The sequence below is a fragment of the Halictus rubicundus genome, chromosome 14, assembly GCF_050948215.1.
Source record: "Halictus rubicundus isolate RS-2024b chromosome 14, iyHalRubi1_principal, whole genome shotgun sequence".
In the NCBI taxonomy this organism is placed as follows: domain Eukaryota; kingdom Metazoa; phylum Arthropoda; class Insecta; order Hymenoptera; family Halictidae; genus Halictus; species Halictus rubicundus.
The window spans coordinates 6,467,838-6,491,023 of record NC_135162.1 but is presented as its reverse complement, the minus strand read 5'-3'; the positions used below and the strand labels follow the sequence as shown (position 1 = coordinate 6,491,023).

The 23,186-nt window shown below is 43.8% G+C and overlaps 2 protein-coding genes across 3 annotated transcripts in view; both read left to right on the top strand.

Moving 5' to 3' along the window:
* Positions 1 to 23,186, top strand: part of LOC143361114 (zinc finger and BTB domain-containing protein 8A-like) — a 105,166-nt gene that overhangs the window by 11,915 nt on the left and 70,065 nt on the right. The gene's annotated exons all lie outside the window — the stretch shown is intronic.
* LOC143361131 (uncharacterized) lies at positions 417 to 1,389 on the top strand. Its single transcript, XM_076800422.1, has one exon. The coding sequence runs from the start codon at positions 959 to 961 to the stop codon at positions 1,142 to 1,144; it is 186 nt and encodes a 61-aa protein (XP_076656537.1). The 5' UTR covers positions 417 to 958; the 3' UTR covers positions 1,145 to 1,389.

Genomic DNA, 23,186 nt, shown 5'->3' with positions numbered 1-23,186 from the left:
GATATTGATCGTTTTTTTTTTTATTTTTTCGTTGTTTTTTTTTCTTTTTGGTACGAGTAGGCATCTGTACGTCTTTGTGAAGGATCTTTTCCGGAAACGTACTGTTTATTATGAGTGTGGTGTTTCTCGATTGCCCTTCGTAAACACTGTGTTGATTGGAGTATTTTCGTTGAGAGAATCCCCTCTTTTCTCTGCAACTATTTGACTTGACGTAGAAGTGTGAGTCGAGACGATATTATACATATATACATTTACATTCGCTGTCCCGCTAGTAGCATCTCTATGAAAAATTAATATATTTCTTCAACGTCGCCACTAATTCCAGTCGTGAACCAACAACTCACCCCCGATAATACAATCTGTTATTAAAGATTTTTAAATTGAAAATTCCGTTAATAGGCTTCCGGTAGGTAGCCCTACACGATCTATGTCACAGCTCGGACCCTAGGATTGGACTTAGATCAAGACTTTACTGTACCTGGAAATATGCATTTTGGAACGATTTATGTATCACTTAAGGGCTAAAAAAAACGGGCTCAGGGGCGTGGAAGCAATTTTAAAATGTGATTTTTTTAGTCGAATCGAATCTCGCGGAGTGGAGTATTTATATATGTATAATATGCGTCGTTTCCACGAGAGGCGTTTTCGCCACACAGTTTTGTTTGTTTTCTTCTAGTTTTCCTCTTAATTTGATATATACGTATATCTATATATTTGTCTCTCTCTCCATTGGCATTGTCTTACCATGAACTTCTAGTAGAGATTGTCGGTAACCGCTGATGATCTGCTAAGCAATTATTGAAATCGGGATCTTGTAATTCCAGGAACAACGAACGGAACTAGCAAAAAAGACAAGGATATAAGTAAAGACAGTCAGAATAAGTTAGAACAGTCGAACGGTCTCGGCGCGGAGAGCTGTAAGCTCTGCGGCAAGAGCGTGGCCAACATAAAAAAGCACATGAAATCGCATTTCCCCGATAAGTATCAGTGCCAAATCTGCATGATATCGTTAACGAGGTCCGACAATCTGAAAAGGCATATTAAATTGAAGCACGGCATACGAGAGGGATCGTTGATATCGCCGTTCATGCGTCTCGAGCACAAGCACTTTTTAGCGAAATCGGAATCGGCTTACCTGACCTAGGCTTTTCGCGCGTGGCCGCGCTCGCTAAAAATCGGCCGAACTATTCGAATTCGACCGTTCGAGAAAAACAAAAAATCCCTCCCTCCCCCACCCTCGAGAATGGACATCGAGAAAAACCGGAAAGGAAAGAAACATCGAGAAAACGAGAAACAAACAAAAAAAAAAACCGAAATCCGGAGGCGATTAGTATTAATCGAGCTCCTTCGGTCGAGAGACCGTAAAACACTCGGCATTCGTTTAATCGAGCGGCCCGCTCGCTACTTTTAATCGTATTTTTCCCTCGTTTAAATTATTCTCCTTATTATGGAAGCCAATTATTTATTGTCGTGCGTCTTAGTTTCTAGTTTTAACTTAAGGGTTTTGTCTTCAGTTTTCTTTCACCTTTATAAGCGATTGATTCCTGGCCGTATCTCATGATTTGTAGGTCAGGGTCTTTGTAGATTTTTTGGTGATTATGCAAGGCGTGTCGCTGAATCGCGCCACCCTAATTTACTCGTTACCTGCTCGCTGTATAACAAAATGTTTGGAACATAAGATTCCTCTATACAGTGAGTTCTCGATATATGTCAACAACACGGGTCTTACCAGCGTCTTGTATCGTCCAGGAGACATAACCGAGCCGTGTTATGTTTACCGTCCTTGGCGTCTCACGGGGCATACCCCGCGGCAGTGGGGATAGCTCCGCGACGTTTATCATCCAGGCCTTGGCGACATGATAGAGAAATCACTGTATCTACTAAGCACATGCGATGTGATTGCTTTTTTGATGTCTCGATATTTTATAGAGATACACAAAGGTGAGCTTGAATTTTTGCATTGTTACGTGGGATATTCGGGTATGCGATTCGAAAGAGTACCGAGTTGGGAGTAAAAATGTATTAAGGTCCACAGAGTGAATAGTCACCGCGGGAAAAATTATACTTGCGGGGTTTTAATTATTTTCTTACGAAACCTTCACCAACACGTTCGTGACGTTTTCCCGAGTAAAATGATACCCAACACGAACGGCTTGATTCTCCGGACTAGTCGGTGGGACGTGAACGTTCGGATAATGGAGGTTCCACTGAATCGTGGATTAAACGAGTAAACGCGATGCAAATTGTATCGTGTTTGGACTCGTTTTAATCGGAAAAACGCGACGAACGCATTATCAAAAGATTCACGATCAAATAATTTCGAAAGAAAAATTTTTCGTCGCCATACTTCCGCCAAACATGAACCAAAGAATATCTCTATTGCTTTTTCACTCAGCGTTCGATACTCTTTCAAATTGCATATTCAAATGCTTCACAATTATGAAAGAAAAGCTTAAGGTCGTCTTGGTATCTCGATAAAAAAAGCGAAATACGAAGAAGCTAATTATCCCATTGTGTGTACGGGTCCAACAACTTTTGTTTGAAACACTTTTCGTTTGCAACGAGCAGGTTATCCGTAAATTTCGGTGGTACAGCTAGGCGACCTCTCCCCGTATAGAGATCTCACGGAGTAATTATAAATTCGAGAGTACAAAGAAAGGAACAATATCTGCGTGCTTGGACGAGAGAGAGAGTCTGCTGTGTACTGTGTTCATGTATTATAATACTACCTCCAGCGGATACCGTGAAATAGTGTTAACCGGATAGCATCTTTTTTGCTCCCCGATTCTCCCGCTGTCGCGGCAGGTGAGATTGTTTATTGTGGACTCTGCGTTTGCACGGTTCACAACGAAACTCTACGATAGAGAGAAAGAGAGATACATAGAGATTTCAACCCTCTCTCTATGTTACGGCGCATGGGACTGAATTTTACGTTGATTTCGGCCCGCGGTATATTCCGCGGGCAAGAACCTCCGAGATATTGCCTTTGATTAGATTTCCATAAGAGAGAGATACGCGCAGCCAGTTTTTCGCACACGACCCGGAACGCTTGCGAAATTGTTCGACGTTAGTATTCGGTCGCTGCGCCACGAACTTCCTAAATACACCTCTTTCGAATGCGGTACAGTGTTTACTCTATACATGTCACAAATAGCCGATAAATGTCCCAGAACCATCCCCACTCCATGAACCGAGGCCTCAAGGCTTCTACGTCTGTCCTTTTCCACGTGGATCAAAGAATAACATCTCCTGCCCGATACATGTCCCTGGCTAGACCCGTCTTTTGGACATACATCGAGTAAACACTGTACATCTTTCTTGCTTTATAGTCGAAGAACGATCGTGCAGAATATTCCTCTCGATCCCTCGGGAAAGCGAGCATTAACCCTCCCGTATCCTGTGCCGGAGTCACTCGTGACCCGTCAACACGTACAGTTTTATTCCGATACAAGACCACGCTGTTTGTTTCGAAATAAGATGATCGCTGTTCCCTCTTTTTCTTTTCAAGTTGTTCGCTCCACACCGCTCAGTGCCGGAACGAGAGGTTATGTCATATTATAGTTTTCTGCCATATTCGATATACGACGAAAGGCGGTCCCGAGCCATCGTCTTATATCGGAGCAAAACTGTATTAGAGGGATATGTGAGTCAGAAGTGACTCCGGCACGGGCCCAGAACTCGCAGGGTTAATCCTCGAACGGCGGACTATTATTTTATATTTAATCATGTTCAGGATCCTCTGCTTTATTCATTTTTTTTTTTAAACAAATCCTTGGTGGTACCTCTGGTAGACACGTTAGTCTTTTATCCTAATACTCATTTAATGTAATCGTTGGAAAGCGACGAATTAGTGACAATTTTTACGCTTTGGGTCAACATTGACCCGGGCACCGCCGTCGGAGGGATCTTTTTGGGGAAATCTTTTCTGGACGAATTTCTCTTCTGAACACCTTGATCAGACTTTTTCGAGTTCGAGGAATTTTAGGAAGCTGTTTTGCATTTTTTTAATGTGTTTTTTGGAAATTTTCTAAAATATTTCCCGAATTTGCTGGACGATTTTTTACTGTCGCGACTGATCGAGTCCACGGAAAATTCAAACTAACTGACTGTAGATAATTTTTAATAGAATTTCATTGGCGAAAGTGTCCGAGATGCGTTCGGATCATTTTAATTAATTCAGCAGCAAGAGAAAAGTTGTGCAAATCAGTGGTAATTTATCGGCCATTCGTTTTGACCGCAATTTTGATTTTTACCGGGAATTTCGTGCGTCGCGATCGAATATGAACGACCATACTAGAATCGTTAGGGTGTTTCCGTCCAGTTCCATGCCCGGTGTCAAACTATAGTAACGCCAGTCTTGTTCCACAGATGGAGGTGATCAGTATTAAGTGACTATTTATACGAATATTTATAGATCTTATATTATATAATTTTATACTATTTATATACAATATATATATATACATACATATATATATATATCTATATATATATATATATATATATCATAGGTTGTGAATGACGTCGAAGACTGAGTATTAAAAAAGAGAAACAAAGAGAAAAAAAAAACACGAGAAAAGAAAGAAGACGAGTCGGGAACGCGATAGCTCGCGTTGTCGGCTCGGATCAAATAGTCAATGATGAACTAGTCTCTGAGGCCTGAAGGCTGTTGCAAGAACAGACTTTTCATAGAGGGGTTTTGTTTAATGGTGCCTTTCCTTTTAAGTACAATACTCGACTAATACAATGATCGATAATCTCGATGCCTATACGTATAGAACATAGAAAATATAATATAAATAAAGAACAACATGTAAAACGTAAACTATGCCGAACACACGACACCGGTCCCCTTTCTCCACCAACTACAATCAGCGATCTTCCCGGCGATTTCTATCACCTGAATCGATCAACCCGTGCGATCGATCGGTCGTCGATCAACCCATTTCTGCGCAGCGCGAGGCAAGATCAAGGCGAAGCAAACCCGAGAGCAACACCACGAACGACGAAACGGAGAGAATGAAAGAAAAAAAATTAAAAAATTAAAAAAAAAACAAAACTAAGATCGAAACCGAAAGAAAGATTCGAAACTGGCGGGAGACGGAACGGAGAAATTGAGAGGACGAAAACTCGGAGCGAATCAACGTTGAAGGGGCCTTTCTCACACGCTACTTCTTTTTTTTCTCTATTTGCAGATACAACGCTTTTAACCGGTAAGGGCGCAGCGTGCGCGCCGATCGCAAGCGCCGAGAAAATTAATCTGTCGGAGTTTTTCGAGAAGATACCGCGCACGGACACCAGCAAGTGTAAACTGTGCGATAGGGTCGTGTCCGATGTGCAGAATCATTTCTCGATCCACAATATAGGGAATTATGTGTGCCCATTGTGCGGGTGCCGTCGAACTCGGCTGAATAACCTGATGGGTCATATCAAATTGAAACATCCCGAGATACAGACTGTGCAGATTCGAATGGTATCGAGCTAGCCTAATCGTTTCCTTGATACTCGCGCGCGCTCTTTTCCCGTTCACGTTTCCCTTGGGAAGCCGTCGAAAGTTCGGGACGGTCGTTGAAACGATAATTCCGCAGGGACCATAACTGTTATCATCGAAAAGAAAACAAGTCATTGAATAACAAGTATTTCATCGACTAAAGTCGTATTCGTTACAAATAGGAATTATAAGTGACCGAAAATTTGTTCTCTTTTTGGTAAATGGTATCGTTGAGAGAAATTCATTTCGATAATTTGTAACAGTTATCGAGGAGAAATTTGAATTCTTTTTTTCTGCGGGTTTTATGCATTTATGACAAAAATTAGTAGGTGTAATTTTAGATAGCAAAACTATTGGGAAAATTGGAACATACTATTATATTATTTTCAGAAAATACATTTCTGTATCACTAAAGTTCGTTGCAATTCAGGTAAAAAATTGTTACTTTGCATAAAGATCCGCAGTCTACTCATGACCGTTACCGATAAGAGAAATTTATTTCGGTCGCTCATAACAATTATCAATGAGATAAATTTATTTGCGATAGCTTAAAACAGTTATCAACGAGAGAAGTTTATTTCGGTCGGTCATAATAGTTATTGATGAAGGAAATTTGTAATAGTTATTATTAAATAGTACAACTTTCAAATGGTAGACAATCAATAATAGACAATTAAATAATATACAATCAGTAATAGTTATTATTAAATAGTACAACTTTCAAATGGTAGACAATCAATAATAGACAATCAAAATAATATACAATCAGTAATAGTTATTATTAAATAGTACAACTTTCAAATGGTAGACAATCAATAATAGACAATTAAATAATATACAATCAGTAATAGTTATTATTAAATAGTACAACTTTCAAATGGTAGACAATCAATAATAGACAATCAAAATAATATACAATCAGTAATAGTTATTATTAAATAGTACAACTTTCAAATGGTAGACAATCAATAATAGACAATTAAATAATATACAATCAGTAATAGTTATTATTAAATAGTACAACTTTCAAATGGTAGACAATCAATAATAGACAATTAAATAATATACAATCAGTAATAGTTATTATTAAATAGTACAACTTTCAAATGGTAGACAATCAATTATTTAATAAATTTTTGTGACAAACACGAGTTTTTATTTTATTTTAGAGCAGAAAAGGTTCGTTCAACGCTAACCTGAGTTGCGGACACGGCGTGAATCATGCTCGCTAGTTTTGATAAATACGGAAGTCTATATTTCTGATTTTCCCAGTTGAAAAAATTTTGAAAAATTGTTTTTCACAGATTTTGTGTTGCTCTTATGGTTGATTCGTCTTGTTGTACGAAACCATCTCAATGAATTTCACAGGCTTGCTCCGTCCGAAAAAAAGAGTAGACAACTCAGTAATTAAATAAGCAACTGAAATGAATGTTCTCATCAATAATTATTATGAACAAGTGAAAAGAAATTCGATCGTCGATAACTGTTTTGAGCAATCGAAACCGTTTTTCTCCGTCGATGACAGTTATCCAGGAGGATCCAATTTTTTGGACACTAATAACTGTTATTTGTAACCAAAAGTATAAAAATCGTTTTTTTTTTAATCATTTTGTTCTTCGAATTTTTTTCTTTATATTTTGTCTAGATTATCTTCAATTTCAATAATATTTGAGTTTTCATTAGTGATTTTTATCATGGAAAATTTTAGAATAACTTTTATTTTTGATCCCTGAAATTCCATGTCCTATTGTTCTACTTCTATTCTAATTCTTGTTCCTTGTGCAGATAGAAATTGCCTGCAAAACCAAACCAACTGCTCTACGATTAAGATGTCGCAAAGAAAGTATAACTCGAGACAAAAATGAATTATTTCACATTTCTTTTGCAATTTTAACCCGGAGGAGTCAAAATAACTTGCCTCTAATTTTTCCTTTTAGAAATATTGAAATTATAAATATGTTTATTGTTATTTTTGAATAAACTTCTCTGTGGAAGTAGATATTCAAACAAAACTGAAATCTAAACAAATGCAATTTTTTCATTTTTTGCAGTTGCATCCATTGCTTGGTAGTTCTATTGTTAAAGCACTTCGTGCATTGATACGTTGTCTGCCACATCATGTATACTCAAGTGATACGAATTAATCGCTCAATTAGAAAAATCAATTTCTATCTTGATATTTGCATCAGCGAGTTTCCTAACATCCTAATCATCCAAACCAGCATTCAAATCGTTTTCGCAAATAATTCGGTCATCGCCTAATTCATCTCTGCAGCTCGCATCTCACCTCATTCGCGTATCCAAAAATCGAATTCGTTTTCAAAGAGAAACGTTCCGAAACTTCTGAAGGCTTCCTCCGAAACGATCTCCATCGAACAGCATTTTTCGGTTCGAGTACGAAATTGCTCTTACCGTTTTGCGAAAAACAGTGGAATATTGTTTTTTGACATTGGTGCGCAGCGGAATTTCTTTTCGGCTGGCCTGATGTTCTAGCAGCTTTACGGTCGACGGGTATCGGACCCGCGTATTTATCAACCCTGTGCGAAAACTGGCGGTGAAATTTGCAACGTTCCCGATCCCCCCGTGTCGCTCGCAGCATTATTGGGCACCGCTCAAGTTTCCCGTGTCGCGACGGATAAGCGGATTTCGCGATTGACGAGCGTGTGCGGGAGTCGACGCGTTGACATGCTGGCCGATTAAACCAAGATCAATCGGGAAAACTAGAAACAGCTCGTAAACTCGTCCCTTATGTACGGGTGATCGATCCTGATGGAAAAGTCGTTCAACGGCACACTCGAAACGCGAAATAGCCTTCTGTAATGGTATACTATCTGCAGTATTTCTTCTGTCCAGCTCGCGTTCTAACTATGTGTACCCTGGTCATAGCGTTTGGGGTTGGTGGGCGTGTCTTTGCGGGGGTGGGGAGGGAAATGTATTAGCAGGCCAATAAAATGGTGTCGTAATGTGCTCACTGGGACTCCCCTGTTAGGCGCTTCACTAGGTCCAGTGTGATTTCAGAGGATTTGTTGGATGGGCGAATAGTGGCGACTCTGGTATCGATAAATGACCGATGAATGTTGCTCCATCTGCTGGCATTATAATTGTTTATTGTACTAGTTTAATCCTGTTGGACCTTCCTCGACGATTGAAATCCGAAAAATCTTGTGCACAAAATTCATGAAAATCCTTTTCTTCGGTCGTCGAATCTTCTACGCGATACACTGAGTTCTCTGTATATGTCGCCAAGGCCTGGATGATAAACGTCATCCTGAAGAGGCCCGGACGCCGAGCAGTGTAAACATACACGACTGTGGCAAGACCCGTGTTGTTGACATATATCGAGAATTCACCGTGTTCGTAATAGAAGTCGAAATATCAATATTTATATTTTCATTATGTTTCTCGCAGCCTCCTTCTCGAACCGTACTCTCGCGAAACGGAAGAGAACGGTTTCTGGCAGAGCTCGAGACGAAAAACTCGAGTGACGCGTCTCCTCGCTCGAACTATTATTCAAGAGAGCAGTTTCGAAATAAGTCGGTACACCCCCCCCTCCCCCTCCCCCCCTCCCCCACGTAAGTGCACCGTTTTGTCGGTAATTCATTATTGACCGTGCGCCAAGGCGAGGGTAGTACCCGTTGCGACGAATTCCGTGAATTTCTCCCGCGACATTCGTGTAGGCTGTCCCCTTCATGCTTAGTCGTCAGAGAGCAGACATGTTGTCACATCCCGGAAAGCCCAGCAAGAAGCTGGTTCTCTCGCGCGACGACGAGGACGAGGACGAGGACGAGGACGACGAGAAACTGGCGTCGACGTTTAAAGTCGGATGCACGGTTATGGGCTCGTACATTTAGCGCCAGGCAACGGTACGGCGGAGCCAAATGGAAATTAGTATAACGAGACTTTCTCCGGTCTCGGTCAAAGGGCGTCTCACGGTTAACGATAAAAAGCGTTTTATCGTTTTGCGTCGGTCCGTGACGACGCGGGCCATCGGTCCCGTCACCGTTGCATTTAATTACATAGCGCCTCTTCTCTCTCTCCCGCCCCTCCCCCCTCCCCCTTCATTAGCGTAATTATTCTTTTTGCTCGTATTTTGCGAACCCCCGGCCAATCGATCTACGGGGGTAGAACAGTGTGTTCCCTATTCGTCTTTCTTGCGGCGTCGCGACGCTCGCGAAGCGTCGGCTTGCATCTTAAGGAGCTCGGTTGCGTCGCGAATGACAGCTGCCGCGACACTACGGAATTTTTATTTCGGAAAATCATGCGACGATCCGTTCAGGAACTGTACCGACGTCTTACCGTACTGTTGAAGCAAGTATACTCATTTTTTTTTGCGCTCGGAGAAGTATGAATTTTCGATATATGTCATATGTTTTTGATATTTGTCAACAACTCGGGTCTTGTCAGCGTCGTCTATCGTACAGGAGACATACCTGAGCCGTGTTATGGTTACTTCTCGAGTAGTGGGGATAGTTACGCGACGTTTATCGTGCAGGCTTTCGCGACATATATAGAGACATCGCTGTATATTTTCGTCGGAATGCATGTGCACAATGGAACATTGATTATGCGACAGGGAAATATGAGAGTTAGTGTGAAAGGACAGTTGCCTAGCCCCCGGACTCCTGCGAGTTCTATGCCGGAGTCATTTCTGACCCACGCCGGTATTTCGTTACAGTTTTCTTTAGAAACGTTTTGATTCGTTTCCTTGAAAAGCATAATTTCTTGCCATAAAAATTTACATTTTACAAGCTGTCTAGACGGATCTTGTAGACAGGCTCTAATTTCTCATTAATGTAATTCGGTTCTCCTTGTAGTCAATAACTCAGCGTCGAACTAAATTACTGATAACGAAGCTGTGGGAATTCTAACGAGACTATGCTGCTGGCATTAATGGACTGCGGATTTTATGTCACCGTTGCAACAATTAGCAAGGGAAATACAAAATAGTGAAGAAGATTCGAAGAATTTAAGAATGTTGGTACATCTTGAAATTAGTGCAGAAACTTTTAAATCTGTGCACAGATTCGCCGTCCAGTGGTTAGGTGTTAGAACGCTTCGGTCGTTGGATCAAATCATGAAACTCGGATGAAATATCGATAGTCCTTGCTTTAATTCGGCACGTTTCAATTAGTCCGGCGTAGCCAGAGAATCGCGTAATCGTTTCGTAATCCGCACAGAAATAATATTATCAACGGCGGGATTGATTTTTGGATTTGATAACGCAACACACACTCTCTCCCCGCTGACGTATACAGAGTATAATCGAACGATATTCCCTTATCGTTGTTTATCCCGGTATTTCCAAATTTACAAGGTCCCAAGTACAACACTTCACGTTTCTCGGCGCTTTATCGCGATCAATTTACATTACATGTATCTCCAAAACGAAAACAAACAAAAAAAAAAACAAAAAAATTTCGTTGTCTCGCAACGAAATAAATAATTTCAAGAAATTCTCCCGGCAATGAAATACGGGAGAATTCTCTAAACAGAGAGAAATAATCCGAATAAAATCACACCGTCTAGAAACAGCTGGTTGTCCAACGAAACTAATCAGTAGCCGTCGCGAATTCATAACACTTTCGCGACTCCATTCATCCTCCGGGTTCTCCGGGGTTCGAACAGTTTCCCGGTCGGTCGATTTCTCATTCCCGATCGGCGTCCATTTTCATCTCGAGCGCGCTTTTCGCTCGACCGTGTTCTCTCTTCCCTTCCGCTCTCTCTCTCTCTCCGATACCATTACTTCCGCCTTGGTGGATCGCTTCTTTCTGGATCTCCGGGCGCGTCCATGGATCTCGAACAAAGTGGCTTCCGAGAACGAAACAGCGTATTATACCTCTACACGGTTCGCGGGGGCTATCGGTTGTTTAATATTCGGCGGCCGCGACTAAGGATCCTTTCAGAAGAGGACACTGCTAGACAGAGAGGAAGACGGGGCTAGGAAGAAGAAGACACACAGAGCTAGAGAAAGACAGACAGTGCTAGGCAGAAGAAGAGGGGGCTAGACAAAGGAAGACAGAGCTAGACAGAGGAAGTCAGAGCTAGACATACGAAGACAGGGCTAGGCTAAAGAAGACAGAGCAACACAGAGGAAGACAGAGGAAGTCAGGGCTAGGTAGAGGAAGACAGGGCTTGACTTAGGCAGACAGAGCTAGACAGAAGAAGACACACAGAGCTAGAGAAAGACAGACAGTGCTAGGCAGAAGAAGAGGGGGCTAGACAAAGGAAGACAGAGCTAGACAGAGGAAGACAGAGCTAGACAGAGGAAGTCAGAGCTAGACAGAGGAAGACAGGGCTTGACCTGGCAGACAGAGCTAGACAGAAGACACACAGAGCTACAGAAAGACAGACAGTGCTAGACAGAAGAAGAGGGAGCTACACAGAGGAAGACACAGCTAGACAGAGGAAGTCAGAGCTAGACATACGAAGACAGGGCTAGGCTAAAGAAGACAGAGCAACACAAAGGAAGACAGAGGAAGTGAGAGCTAGATAGAGGAAGACAGGGCTAGACTTAGGATGACAGAGCTAGATAGAAGAAGACACACAGAGCTAGAGAAAGGCAGACAGTGTTAGACAGAAGAAGATGGAGCTAGACAGAGGAAGACAGGGCTAGACTAAAGAAGACAGAGGAAGACAGAGGAAGTCTGAGCTAGATAGAGGAAGACAGGGCTAGACTTAGGATGACAGAGATGGACAGAAGAAGAAACACAGAGCTAGAAAAAGATAGTGCTATACAGAAGAAGGGGGAGCTAGACAGTGAAAGACAGAGCTAGACATAGGAAGACACACAGAGCTGGAGGATGATAGACAGTGTTAGACAGAAGAAGAGGGAGCTAGACAGAGGAAGTCAGAGCTAGATAGAGGAAGACAGGGCTAGACTTAGGATGACAGAGCTAGATAGAAGAAGACACTCCTAGGCTAAAGAAGACAGAGCAACACAGAGGAAGTCTGAGCTAGATAGAGGAAGACAGGGCTAGACTTAGGATGACAGAGATGGACAGAAGAAGAAACACAGAGCTAGAAAAAGATAGTGCTATACAGAAGAAGGGGGAGCTAGACAGTGAAAGACAGAGCTAGACATAGGAAGACACACAGAGCTGGAGGATGATAGACAGTGTTAGACCGAAGAAGAGGGAGCTAGACAGAGGAAGTCAGAGCTAGACATATGAAGACAGGGCTAGGCTAAAGAAGATAGAGCGACACAGAGGAAGACAGAGAAAGTCAGAGCTAGATAGAGGAAGACAGGGCTAGACTTAGGATGACAGAGCTAGACAGAAGAAGACGCACAAAGCTACAGAAAGATGGATAGTGCTATACAGAAGAAGAGAGAATTAGACAGTGGAAGACAGAGCTAGACAGAGGAAGACACACAGAGCTGGAGGATGATAGACAGTGCTAGACAGAAGAAGAGGGAGCTAGACAGAGTAACACAGAGGAAGTCAGAGCTGGATAGAAGAACACGGAGCTAGACACAGGAAGGCATGGCTAGACAGAAGAAGACTGAGGTTGACAGAGAAAGTCAGGGCTAGACAGAGGAAGACAAAACTAGACAGAGACATTTAGAGCTAGAAAAAGGTAGACAGAGCACGTCAGAAGAAGACACACAGAGCTAGAAAAAGGTAGACAAAGCAAGACAGAAGAGGACACACAGAGCTGGAGAATGATAGACAGAGCTAGACAGAAGAGAACACACAGAGCTAGAGAAAGATGGACGAAGCTGTAGGGGGAAAGTAGAAATACATTGATTTCTCTATATATGTCGCCAAAGCCTGGACGATGAACGTCGCGGATCCCCATTGGGAGTCCCCTGTCGCCAAGGACTGTAAACATAACACGGCGCGGTATGTCTCCTGGACGATACACGTCGCCGGCAAGACCCGTGTTGTTGACATATATCGAGAATTCACTGTGGATAGACACAGCTAGAGAGAGCTACATGGGAAAAGATAGAGCTAGAGAGAGAGAGGAAGCTAGAGCACGATGGAGAAGACGGATAGAGGAGGGTAGGAATAAATAAGAGGAAAGTGGAGAAAGATAGAGCTGAAGAGGTGTATGCGGAGAGAGACGGGAGCTACAGAACATAGAAGGGGATGGAGGTTGCGGAGAGTGAGCTAGAGAAAGATGGACCGGTGGGGGGGGGGGTCGGTGGGAGCGAAAGGGGTAATGCAGTAGACGAAGAAACTCCGAGGGCCCAGAGGTCCTTTCCGCGATAAGCTCCTTAAAGGCATATCTTCTCGCCCTTATTACGCTAGGGCCGTGCTTCACGGATGAACGGTTGAAGTGGAGAGTCGACGACTGAGGTGCTCAATAAGAGGATCACCGGTTCGGAGAGAGGTGTACCTACTGCAAAGAGTTTCGTTTTCTCGAGTACACGCGACAAGAGGCTTTCGCCTTTCGCCTCTCTTCTCGCGCGCGAGCTCGCTTGCTTTAAACTCCGCTAGCTTAGCCAATGGAGGAGAACAGCCTCCTCCTCCTCCTCCTCCTCCTCCTCCCCCCCCCTCCCACGCCGGATTGTTGCTACCAGAATCTAAACCTACCTGTCTGGGCAAGGTAGCTTGTCACAACTTGCGGCTCTCTCGATCCTTCCCCCTCCCCTCCCCTCCCCTCCCCTGGAGGCTCGACTGGAGTTTCTTCCTTGAAATTATCAGGCTTCGAATGCTGCGAGGGGAAATGGATCTTTCTTTTCTGCGTCGCCTGGTGTGTTCCCGATCCTTCGAAATAATCGACCGAGGATGTTCCCGGAGGACTTCTGTTCTCTCCTGTTGTCCTTCTTCGTTGGTATCGGAAATACGGTTCGGATTGGAGTTTTTTCGGGCAGATTTTTCTTTTTGGGCGTTCGTTTTCGGTGCTTCTCGCGGTTGCCCGTGTGCCGGACAGCCCGCGTGTCGAGGGCAGCTTGTTTTTCGAAGCATTAACGAGCCGAGAGTGTGCGCAGCACCCCGAGCCAGCCTCGTGCACATTATTCTCCGCGAATGCGAGCCCGGTACGCCGCGAGAATATTATCGCGAGAACTTCTCGGAACTTGGTGTAGGCGTTGTTACTCGGTGGCTGGGAGAATGGTTTTTCCGGAAAGGTTCACAGTCTTGGCGAATTATTCGAGAAAGTTGCGACTCTTCGTTACCGAAATCTGGACCTCTTTGATCACCGTGTAGTCACTTTCAAGTGCAATTTCACCTTCTCCCATGACCCCGGCGACATTTGCAAGACAAACATCAAATGAACTTCTTTCCAACATTCGGGTTTCGTACTATTGAACTGTACAGGGTGTAAAGAAATGTTTGGCCTTGGTTGCCATAGACGTATTCTGCGTCGAAGGATCGACGAAGATCCGTAAAAAAGAGTTGCCGCGAAATTGTTCTTGATCTTGAATTTCAAGGTCAAGCTTTTGTTTATTGTCACGACGCGTGGAATATAATGCAATAGAAAGAAATTTGACCTTGGAACTGAAGGTCAAGGACCATTTTGCGGAAACTGTCTTTTCCAGATCTTCATCGATCTGAAGATGTAGAATACACCTATGGCAGCCAAGACTAAACATTTCTTTACACCCTGTACGTCGAAAAGTATTTCTGTAAATTTTAACTTTTTCGAAGGTCCCAGTGTTGTCTCAATTCTCTATATATGTCGCAGAGGCATGGCCGATAATTGTCGCGAAAGTATCCCCACCACCGCGGGGTATACCTCGGTAGGAGTGTAAGGTCGCGTGGATCAAGGAATAGTATCTTCTGCACGATATATGTCCGTGGCTGGACCCGTGTTTTGGACATATATCGAGTGAACACCGTCAGAGTTGAAATTTGCTCGAGCACCGGAAACGCATAAACTGACAAAAAGAAAATCCTGTGTATATGTCGCAGTAGGAATTTCGCGCGGATGAGCGTGGAATAGGATTGCCATGGTGATGTTATTTAAAAAACAGAGTCGATTGAACGTCACAGAGCTCGGTTTATTACAGTCCCGAGCTTCATACCCCCCCGTTGTCCCCGATCATAATTTAATCAGACTTAATATAGTATTTCGCCGCAGCTAATCTCTTTAGAATTCCGCGTCATTTGAATCCCGAATTATTCAAATGGCCCGGGCATTACTTGTGCATCCGGGGTATTCGGGCTGTGTAACGTTTGTGCAAACTGAATGTTTGCCCACTAAAACGTTCGGATAATATGAAATTCAGATTTAAACGCGTAATTCGAATCACCCCTGAGGCGCGCTTATCTTCTTTGTGTGGCTGGTCTTGTATATCGTGTACAACTTTAAACAAACAATCCCGGGGCTGCGCGAATATTACTATTTTTATTTCGTCTCTGCTTGGAAATTGATCTACAATTTTTCCACGAACGGTCACGCCTCTTATCAATTTTAGATTCATAGATGGATTCGAGATTTATTCCTCTGGCACTGAATCATGTACTGAATTAATTTAACACGTTCAGGGCCACACCGATGTCCGGCAATCGAAATCGCAGAAAAATCGAAACAACTTAATAACGCAAGACCAACACGCAGACTTCGATTTCAACGCATTTATGACAGAAAGATTAATCCCTTTGTCGCGATGCGTGCAGAAATTGTTTATTTGTCACAGAGGTCCCCAGTCTGATCGTAACAATAATTTACGTAACACACGTCTCGTTATGAAACTCGCTTTACTTCATAAATCGCATTAAAAATTCACTTTGCAGCGTGTTAAAAAAATTGTAGTCGGTCGGTATACAGGGTGTTTCACCTAACTGGACCATCTAAAATATCTCGCTTGTTTTCTATGATGGAACAAAATTGCAGAGAAAAACGTTAGTTGGTTCAGAGGGGCAACAAAATTTGTTCTAGGTTATATTTTTTGAGATTTCAAGGTGATCGAAGTTTCTTCAAATGGAATGATATATTTTCATTATCGCTATATGATAGCCAAGGTCAAGACGAATCCATCGACCTGTAATGTTATGACCTTCGCTAATGTGTTCCTCTGACATTGTTTTCTATCACAAAAAGTAAGCGAGATATAAATGCTCGAGTTAGGTGAAACACCCTGTATAAACTATTATTTTTAAATAATCTATTATTTTTGGAATCGATAGCAACCAGTCATCCCCTAAGTAGACTGAACTTTGGCATGCTCGAATAGAAACGTGGCATATTCATCCGACAAGTTGAAAATTCCGGAGTCGCTCTGGGAGGATAGTAATTTCGTAACGGTTTCGTGCTCGCGAATTCCTCCTATGTATCTCTGTGCGGGATCATTCTTATCCGTGAACTCGGCAAGTTCCTCCGAAACTTGGCGGGTTGTTTTTCCTCTGGCTGGTTACACGATCGATTGACTCTCGTTATTGGCTCTCCGGTATAAAGTTCCTTTGATCGCCGGCGAAATGGATAGGTAACGCGGGACCGGCATTCGAAAGTACGAGCCGGCAATTTATAGATTCGCCGTGCGTGGGACGGTTGAATTATATTTAGCATATCATCGTTTGTTTCCATTCCCGTAAGGTGGCCGGCCGAAAATGTTTCAGTACAAGCGAAAACGTCTCACCGAAATCCACTTAGCCGCGTACACCTCGAGATTCATGTCCCCCCTTTTTCCGGTTCAGACGATTTACAACCGTCCCGCGGAGCCGAGCTGCCGAATCGATGAAACGAAAGAACGGTTTATTACAACTCTCTCCGCTCCCGTTCGAAATAACGGCGGCACGATAACAGAATCGATTTTCCAATCGATATTTGCCAGAGTTCAAAGCCGCGCGCCAATCCTTCTCTTTTGAAATTCTCGATCTGTCGATCTCGACTTGTCGATCGACCAACGAGGAATACTAATTGCGAACCTTTACCGAGAATTCGAGAGCTGATAATCGGTCGTCGAACCTTAACAGCATGATTTTTTTGGGAGGGATACCTTGATGTGTCCTTTGTGCATCAGTTTTTGTTACATACGTTTGTGAATCCTACATCTGTGGGATCAACGTTGATCTTTGGCTAGTGAGAGCGCCTAGTGATTTGGTCTGGGATCTAGAGAGTTAGAACAAAGCGAACCTGAGGCAACCTGGTGCTCCGAGATCGACGTTGATCCTGTTATTTAACTAAGTAGCCAATCATTTGATTTGGAAAGCTAGTACTTGGATAAAACGTTTGTAACTCTGGGTCAAAGTGGACCCGAACCATCGCTATTCCGAGATTAAATTGTCCGATCGATAAGCTAGCTACTAGCTAATATGTATAAAAATTTTCGAACTAGAAATCTAGAATGTAACTCTGGGTCAAAATGGACCCAAACCCCGCTATCCCAAAATTAAATCGTCCGATTAATAAACTAGCTACCAATACTCGTTGCATCCAAATTTTCGAACTAGAAAGGTTTGTAACCCTGGGTCAAAGTGGACCCAAACCCCGCTATCCCAAAATTAAATCGTCCGATTAATAAACTAGCTACCAATACTCGTTGCATCCAAATTTTCGAACTTTAAATGTTTGTAACTGTGGGGCAAAGTTGACCCAAACCCTCACCATCCCAAGATTAAATCATCTTATCAATAAGCTAGCTACCAGCCAATATGCATCCAGATTTTCAAAGTAGAAATCTAAAATGTTTGTAACTCTGGGTCAAAATGGACCCAAACCCACGCTATCCCGAGATTAAATCGTACGATCAATAAGCCAAGCTACCAATACTCATTGCATCCCAATTTTCGAACAAGAAATCTAGAATGTTTGTAACTCTGGGTCAAAGTGGACCCAAAACCTCGCCAAACCAAGATTAAATCGTCCGATCCATAAGCTGGCTATCAAGCAATATGCACCCCAATTTTCGAACTGCATCCAAATTTTCTAACTAGAGATGCTTGTACCTCTGGGTCAAAGTGGACCCAAACCCTCGTTATCCCAAAATTAAATCGACTGATATCAAGAAGGTAGCCACCAATACTCGTTGCATCCAAATTTTCGAACAAGAAATTTTTGTAACTCTGGGTCAAAGTGACCCAAACCCTCCTTATCTCAAAATTAAATCTTTCGATCAATAAACTAGCTACCAATACTCGTTGCATCCAAATTTTAGATCTTGAAATGTTTGTAACTCTGGGTCAAAGTGACCCAAACCCCTCTTTATCTCAAAATTAAATCGTCCGATCAATAAACTAGCTACCAATACTCGTTGCACCCAAATTTTCGAACTAGAAATTTTTGTAACTCTGGGTCAAAGTGACCCAAACCCCTCTTTATCTCAAAATTAAATCGTCCGATCAATAAACTAGCTACCAATACTCGTTGCACCCAAATTTTCGAACTAGAAATGTTTGTATCTCTGGGTCAAAGTGACCCAAACCCCTCCTTATCTCAAAATTAAATCGTCCGATCAATAAACTAGCTACCAATACTCGTTGCATCCAAATTTTCGAACAAGAAATTTTTGTAACTCTGGGTCAAAGTGACCCAAACCCTCCTTATCTCAAAACTAAATCGTCCGATCAATAAACTAGCTACCAATACTCGTTGCACCCAAATTTTCGAACTAGAAATGATTGTAACTCTGGGTCAAAGTTGACCCAAACCCTCTCCACCCCAAGGTTAAATCATCCCATCGATAAGCTATCTACCATCAAACCTGCACCTCAATTTTCAAGAAATCCAAAATATTTGTAACTCTGGGTCCAAACGGACCCAACTCCCCCAATCCCAAGTATTAAGTAATTGAATCGTGGAGCCCCAATCTACCATATCGAACGCTCGGCGCATCGGAAAGTTCGTGGACTGGAGATCCCAAGTGTTCGAAGCGGGAAGCTGTAACCGAAAGTAGTGAAATCATTCGATCAATAAAATCGCCCCATCCAGCGTAATACTCGTCCGGGCCGTTAGGTCGAAAAGTTTCGGGTCCGTGTCACCGTAACGTATCACCTGGCTGGCAAACGAGGGGAAAACACATCCGAGGGGGTTGCCGGCGCTCCCTCTTGTCGCCGGAGAATCGTCGGCCTCCGAGAGGGAAAACTAGCTAGCTAGTCCCGAAACAGTTTCTGTGACAGTTGAACACGGTTGTCCCCCGTTGAATCAGCGCGCGTATTCACTCGCGTCGCGCACAAACACACACCCACACACAGATACAGATAGACAGACGTACGGACCTACCGCTGGCTGGCCTGTGTGCGCTCCAACCGGGTGCAGGGGGTTAGGAGAGAGAGGGGAGAGAAGCTCTGCTCCCCGACCTTCTTTATCCCAGTTTCCCATGCTGTTCCCTCCTGCGAACTCTCTCTCTTTCTCTCTCTCTCTCTCTCTCTCTCTCTCTCTCTCTCTCTCTCTCTTCTTGTCCCTTCCGTTCTTCGCGCCACAGAACAGTTGTGCGGAGAAACACATAACGGCGATGATCGATGTTGGTGTATGCAAATGTGTTGAGTCTCGGAGATCGTTGTTAAGGATCGTGTGCCCGTTCCCTCCTCGCACGCTAATCGACACTCGACGGAAACCTGCAGAACAGCTATCACGATTTTTCGATATCTTCCAGGACATCGATATTTTCGACAAGTTCTTCCGTCGCGCCGTCGGTCTCGCTCAGGTTCGAACCGTATTCGATCAACGGCGAATAATAGACACGAATTTTCCTCGTCATTCTTACGAGGCAACCATTTATTTTTAACGCTCGGCAGACTTAGCGGCCGCGCGGAAGATAATAGGCAGTACTCGCTGGTGCCGAACTAACGTCGAGACCGTCGTGCCGAGGAAATGTTGTTACACAACATATCGGGGGAAGAAAAAAAAAAAAAAAGAAAGGAGGAAAATGATCGGTAGGTAGCTGTTCCGCAGATGTTCACCGAAAACACTCTTTACTCCTTGCTCTCTTCCTGTTTCTCTGTCAATCTCTCGCTCGCTCTCGCTCTCTCTCGCTCGCTGTCTCGCTCTCTCTCTGTTACAGTGTTGGCCAGTGGTGGTTCTCACTGAAGAGAGAGGGGGTTGCCCCAGACAAGGTCAGGCAGCAGACTTCCAGCTGCCCCTGCTGGATGCCTCCGCCCTTGCAACCTTCCGAGCCCTTGGAATGCTCTCGTAGCAGGGGGATGGAGCGGGCGGTGGTGATCGGTGGTAGTGTGGTACTCTATGGTCTATAGCGGTGTTGGTGTGTTGGTGTCGGTGGTGTGTTGGTGTCGGTGGTGATGACGGTGGTGGCGATGATGACGATCCGCGAGAGCCATCGGGGTTATGTTTGTCCGGGTGCGACGGCCGCACGATTGTCGTTCGCAAACCGTGCAGCTGCCCTCCATTGTGGCTAGCCGGTCAGCTACCGATGGCACCGCATAAGATCGCTGAACTGCCACCCAGGCTGATACCGCTACCGCCTCTGCGTTCCCTGAACTGCAGCCCTCCCCGGTTCGATTGCACGATCGTCTTGAACCCCGTTTAGGCCGTTTTCTCGAAATCGCTGCCGAAAACTGCCGAATCGTTCCTCGATTCGAGCTTTCCGTCGAACCCGTTCTAACGTTTTCCCGTTTTGCTAGGGCCCCGGGAGATGGGGGACGAGGCGGGACTGATGAAGTGGTTCATCCCTTTGTAAACTCTCGCGGGTAGTTGCCTGAGATTGTGCATGGGTGAATATTCGAAGCAGTTCAAGCCACTTTCAATGTTGACATTTTTCTTCGTGTTGTATCGAAACCGTCAAGCGAGATTTAGAACTACTCAGTGGAAAATTAGACGCGAGGATTAAGCTTAAAAGACGCGCGGAGGGTGTGTCGAATTTTTTTTTGGATAAGTATTCTTGTGCCAGATACAGGGTTCAAAGGCGGGTTTATTAATATTCGTCAACTGTTGTACGGTACCCCATGGATTTTCTTCGATATACTTGTAGAGCACAAAAAGACGAATCCAACGACTACCATGACCATACCTTTTCGATCACTCAGTCTCGAGATATTCCTGTCTGAAAGTTAAGGCATCCTACCTTTCAGACACGAATATCTCGAGATTGAATGATCGGAAGGGTATGATCATTATACTCGTTGGAATCGTGCTTTCACGCTCTACGATAATATCTAAGAGAAAACCTAGATTACCTCGTCCAAAAATACCGGTGACCTTGGAAAGAGGATCTTGCGAAGTGAAATTCAGAAGCAGAAGGAATCAGGGGAACGCGGAGGGTTGTCCGAGTCTATTGAGTCATTTTCGTAAAATATATTATATAGTTAGAAATATCGGCAGCAATAATTTCTCACCCTCTTGGAAATAGCATTTATTCAGAGTTGTTAATTCGCTTGTGGATCAGAGAATTGTCGAAACGGTCTCTCCGCCTAATGCTTTTAAATCTCGACTCATTTGTCATCCGATAATCGTCCGAACTCCAGACTCTCGCATAACTTCCAATCCCCTGGAATCACATTTGACGAGCACACTCTGCTGTCCACGGCCCACTTAAAATCTCGAAAATGTATCAGCTTGTCCGGAATATCGATGTGTGCACGTGCCAAACGTGCACCGGGCTCGATCTGTTATCCGGTCGAGTTCTATCGATATTTGCTTTGTAATTTCTCACACGGCTCGTGAAAGATTCAGTTCCCAAGACAGCGGCGGCAGTCCGGTTCCGATCAGCTAGCTCCCCCGTTAGATATTGGTGCTGTCTCGATTTCAACGGCGTCGCTCTTTCTATTTTCGTGTATGACTTACCCTGCTGACGTTCGCGGCGTATAAATACGTGTTCTATGCGAAAGCATTACGGAAAAGACGCTCGGCTGATCGCGATTATGTTCCTGGGGAAGTATAATTATAACGTAATCGGACTCGGGGAGCCGCGAGCATACTTCCTGAGGTTCAGCACGGGATCCTTTTAATCAGTGTGGCTGAAGGGTAACCTGTTCGCTGCTGCGAAGAAGATCACCCTGCCTTGAGGGGTTAAGACAAAAATTCAAACTGAATAGACAGAGATAAAAAGAATAGTTGGCATAGAAGGGAAAGGGTTATGTTTTGCTCTTTCGTTTTGTCGAAGTTCGATGATGCGTAGAGCAGTGTATCCGGTCGAAGGAGGTTTCCGGTGTGCGAATTCGCTGAGCAGATCCAACGACAGTCTGCGATGACCTCCGAAACTTGGAACGGCTCCGGGTTGGTCATTTCGTGGGCGGCGTCAGGTTTCTGCTTCGTGCTCCCTCGTGAGTCTTTTCGAAAATGTTCCTCTTCCCGATCGATCCGCGGCGGAACGCCCATCCGCAAGGGTTACACGTGTAGTTACTACCTGGGACGATAGGAAACTTGGACTCGATTTAGAAGGCACTTTTGCCTAGATCCTCCACGCGATTAAACGCCCTTATCGTTTCGATCGACCCTACGCGGCGAAGATGGCTTCTAATCTTGGAGTGTTGCATGCGGCGACCTGATTCCCCGAGGCTCGGGGAATTATGTGGCGGATACATGGAAACTGGTCACGCAGATTTCATACGAGACATGTCGGAAGAATTGTATAACTTCGCGTTGTTCGTAGAAATTCTGTTAGGCTAATTTTCGGGGAATCCTGTTCAAGACGCTGATCAAAATTCGAAGAGGTTGAACAGGTACCATCCAATTTTCAGGTTCCATTCTCATTCGTCGCGGCGATATTGCTGCTTTGTATTCATTGGGATACCGATCGTTAAAGATTATGGCGGTCAACGAGACGGTTTTGGAATTTCCATGTTAGCATTCGTTCAAGTAAAGTTGCGAAAGACGTTGCTTTGGTTTATACAGGGATTAAATTATAAAGTCTAAT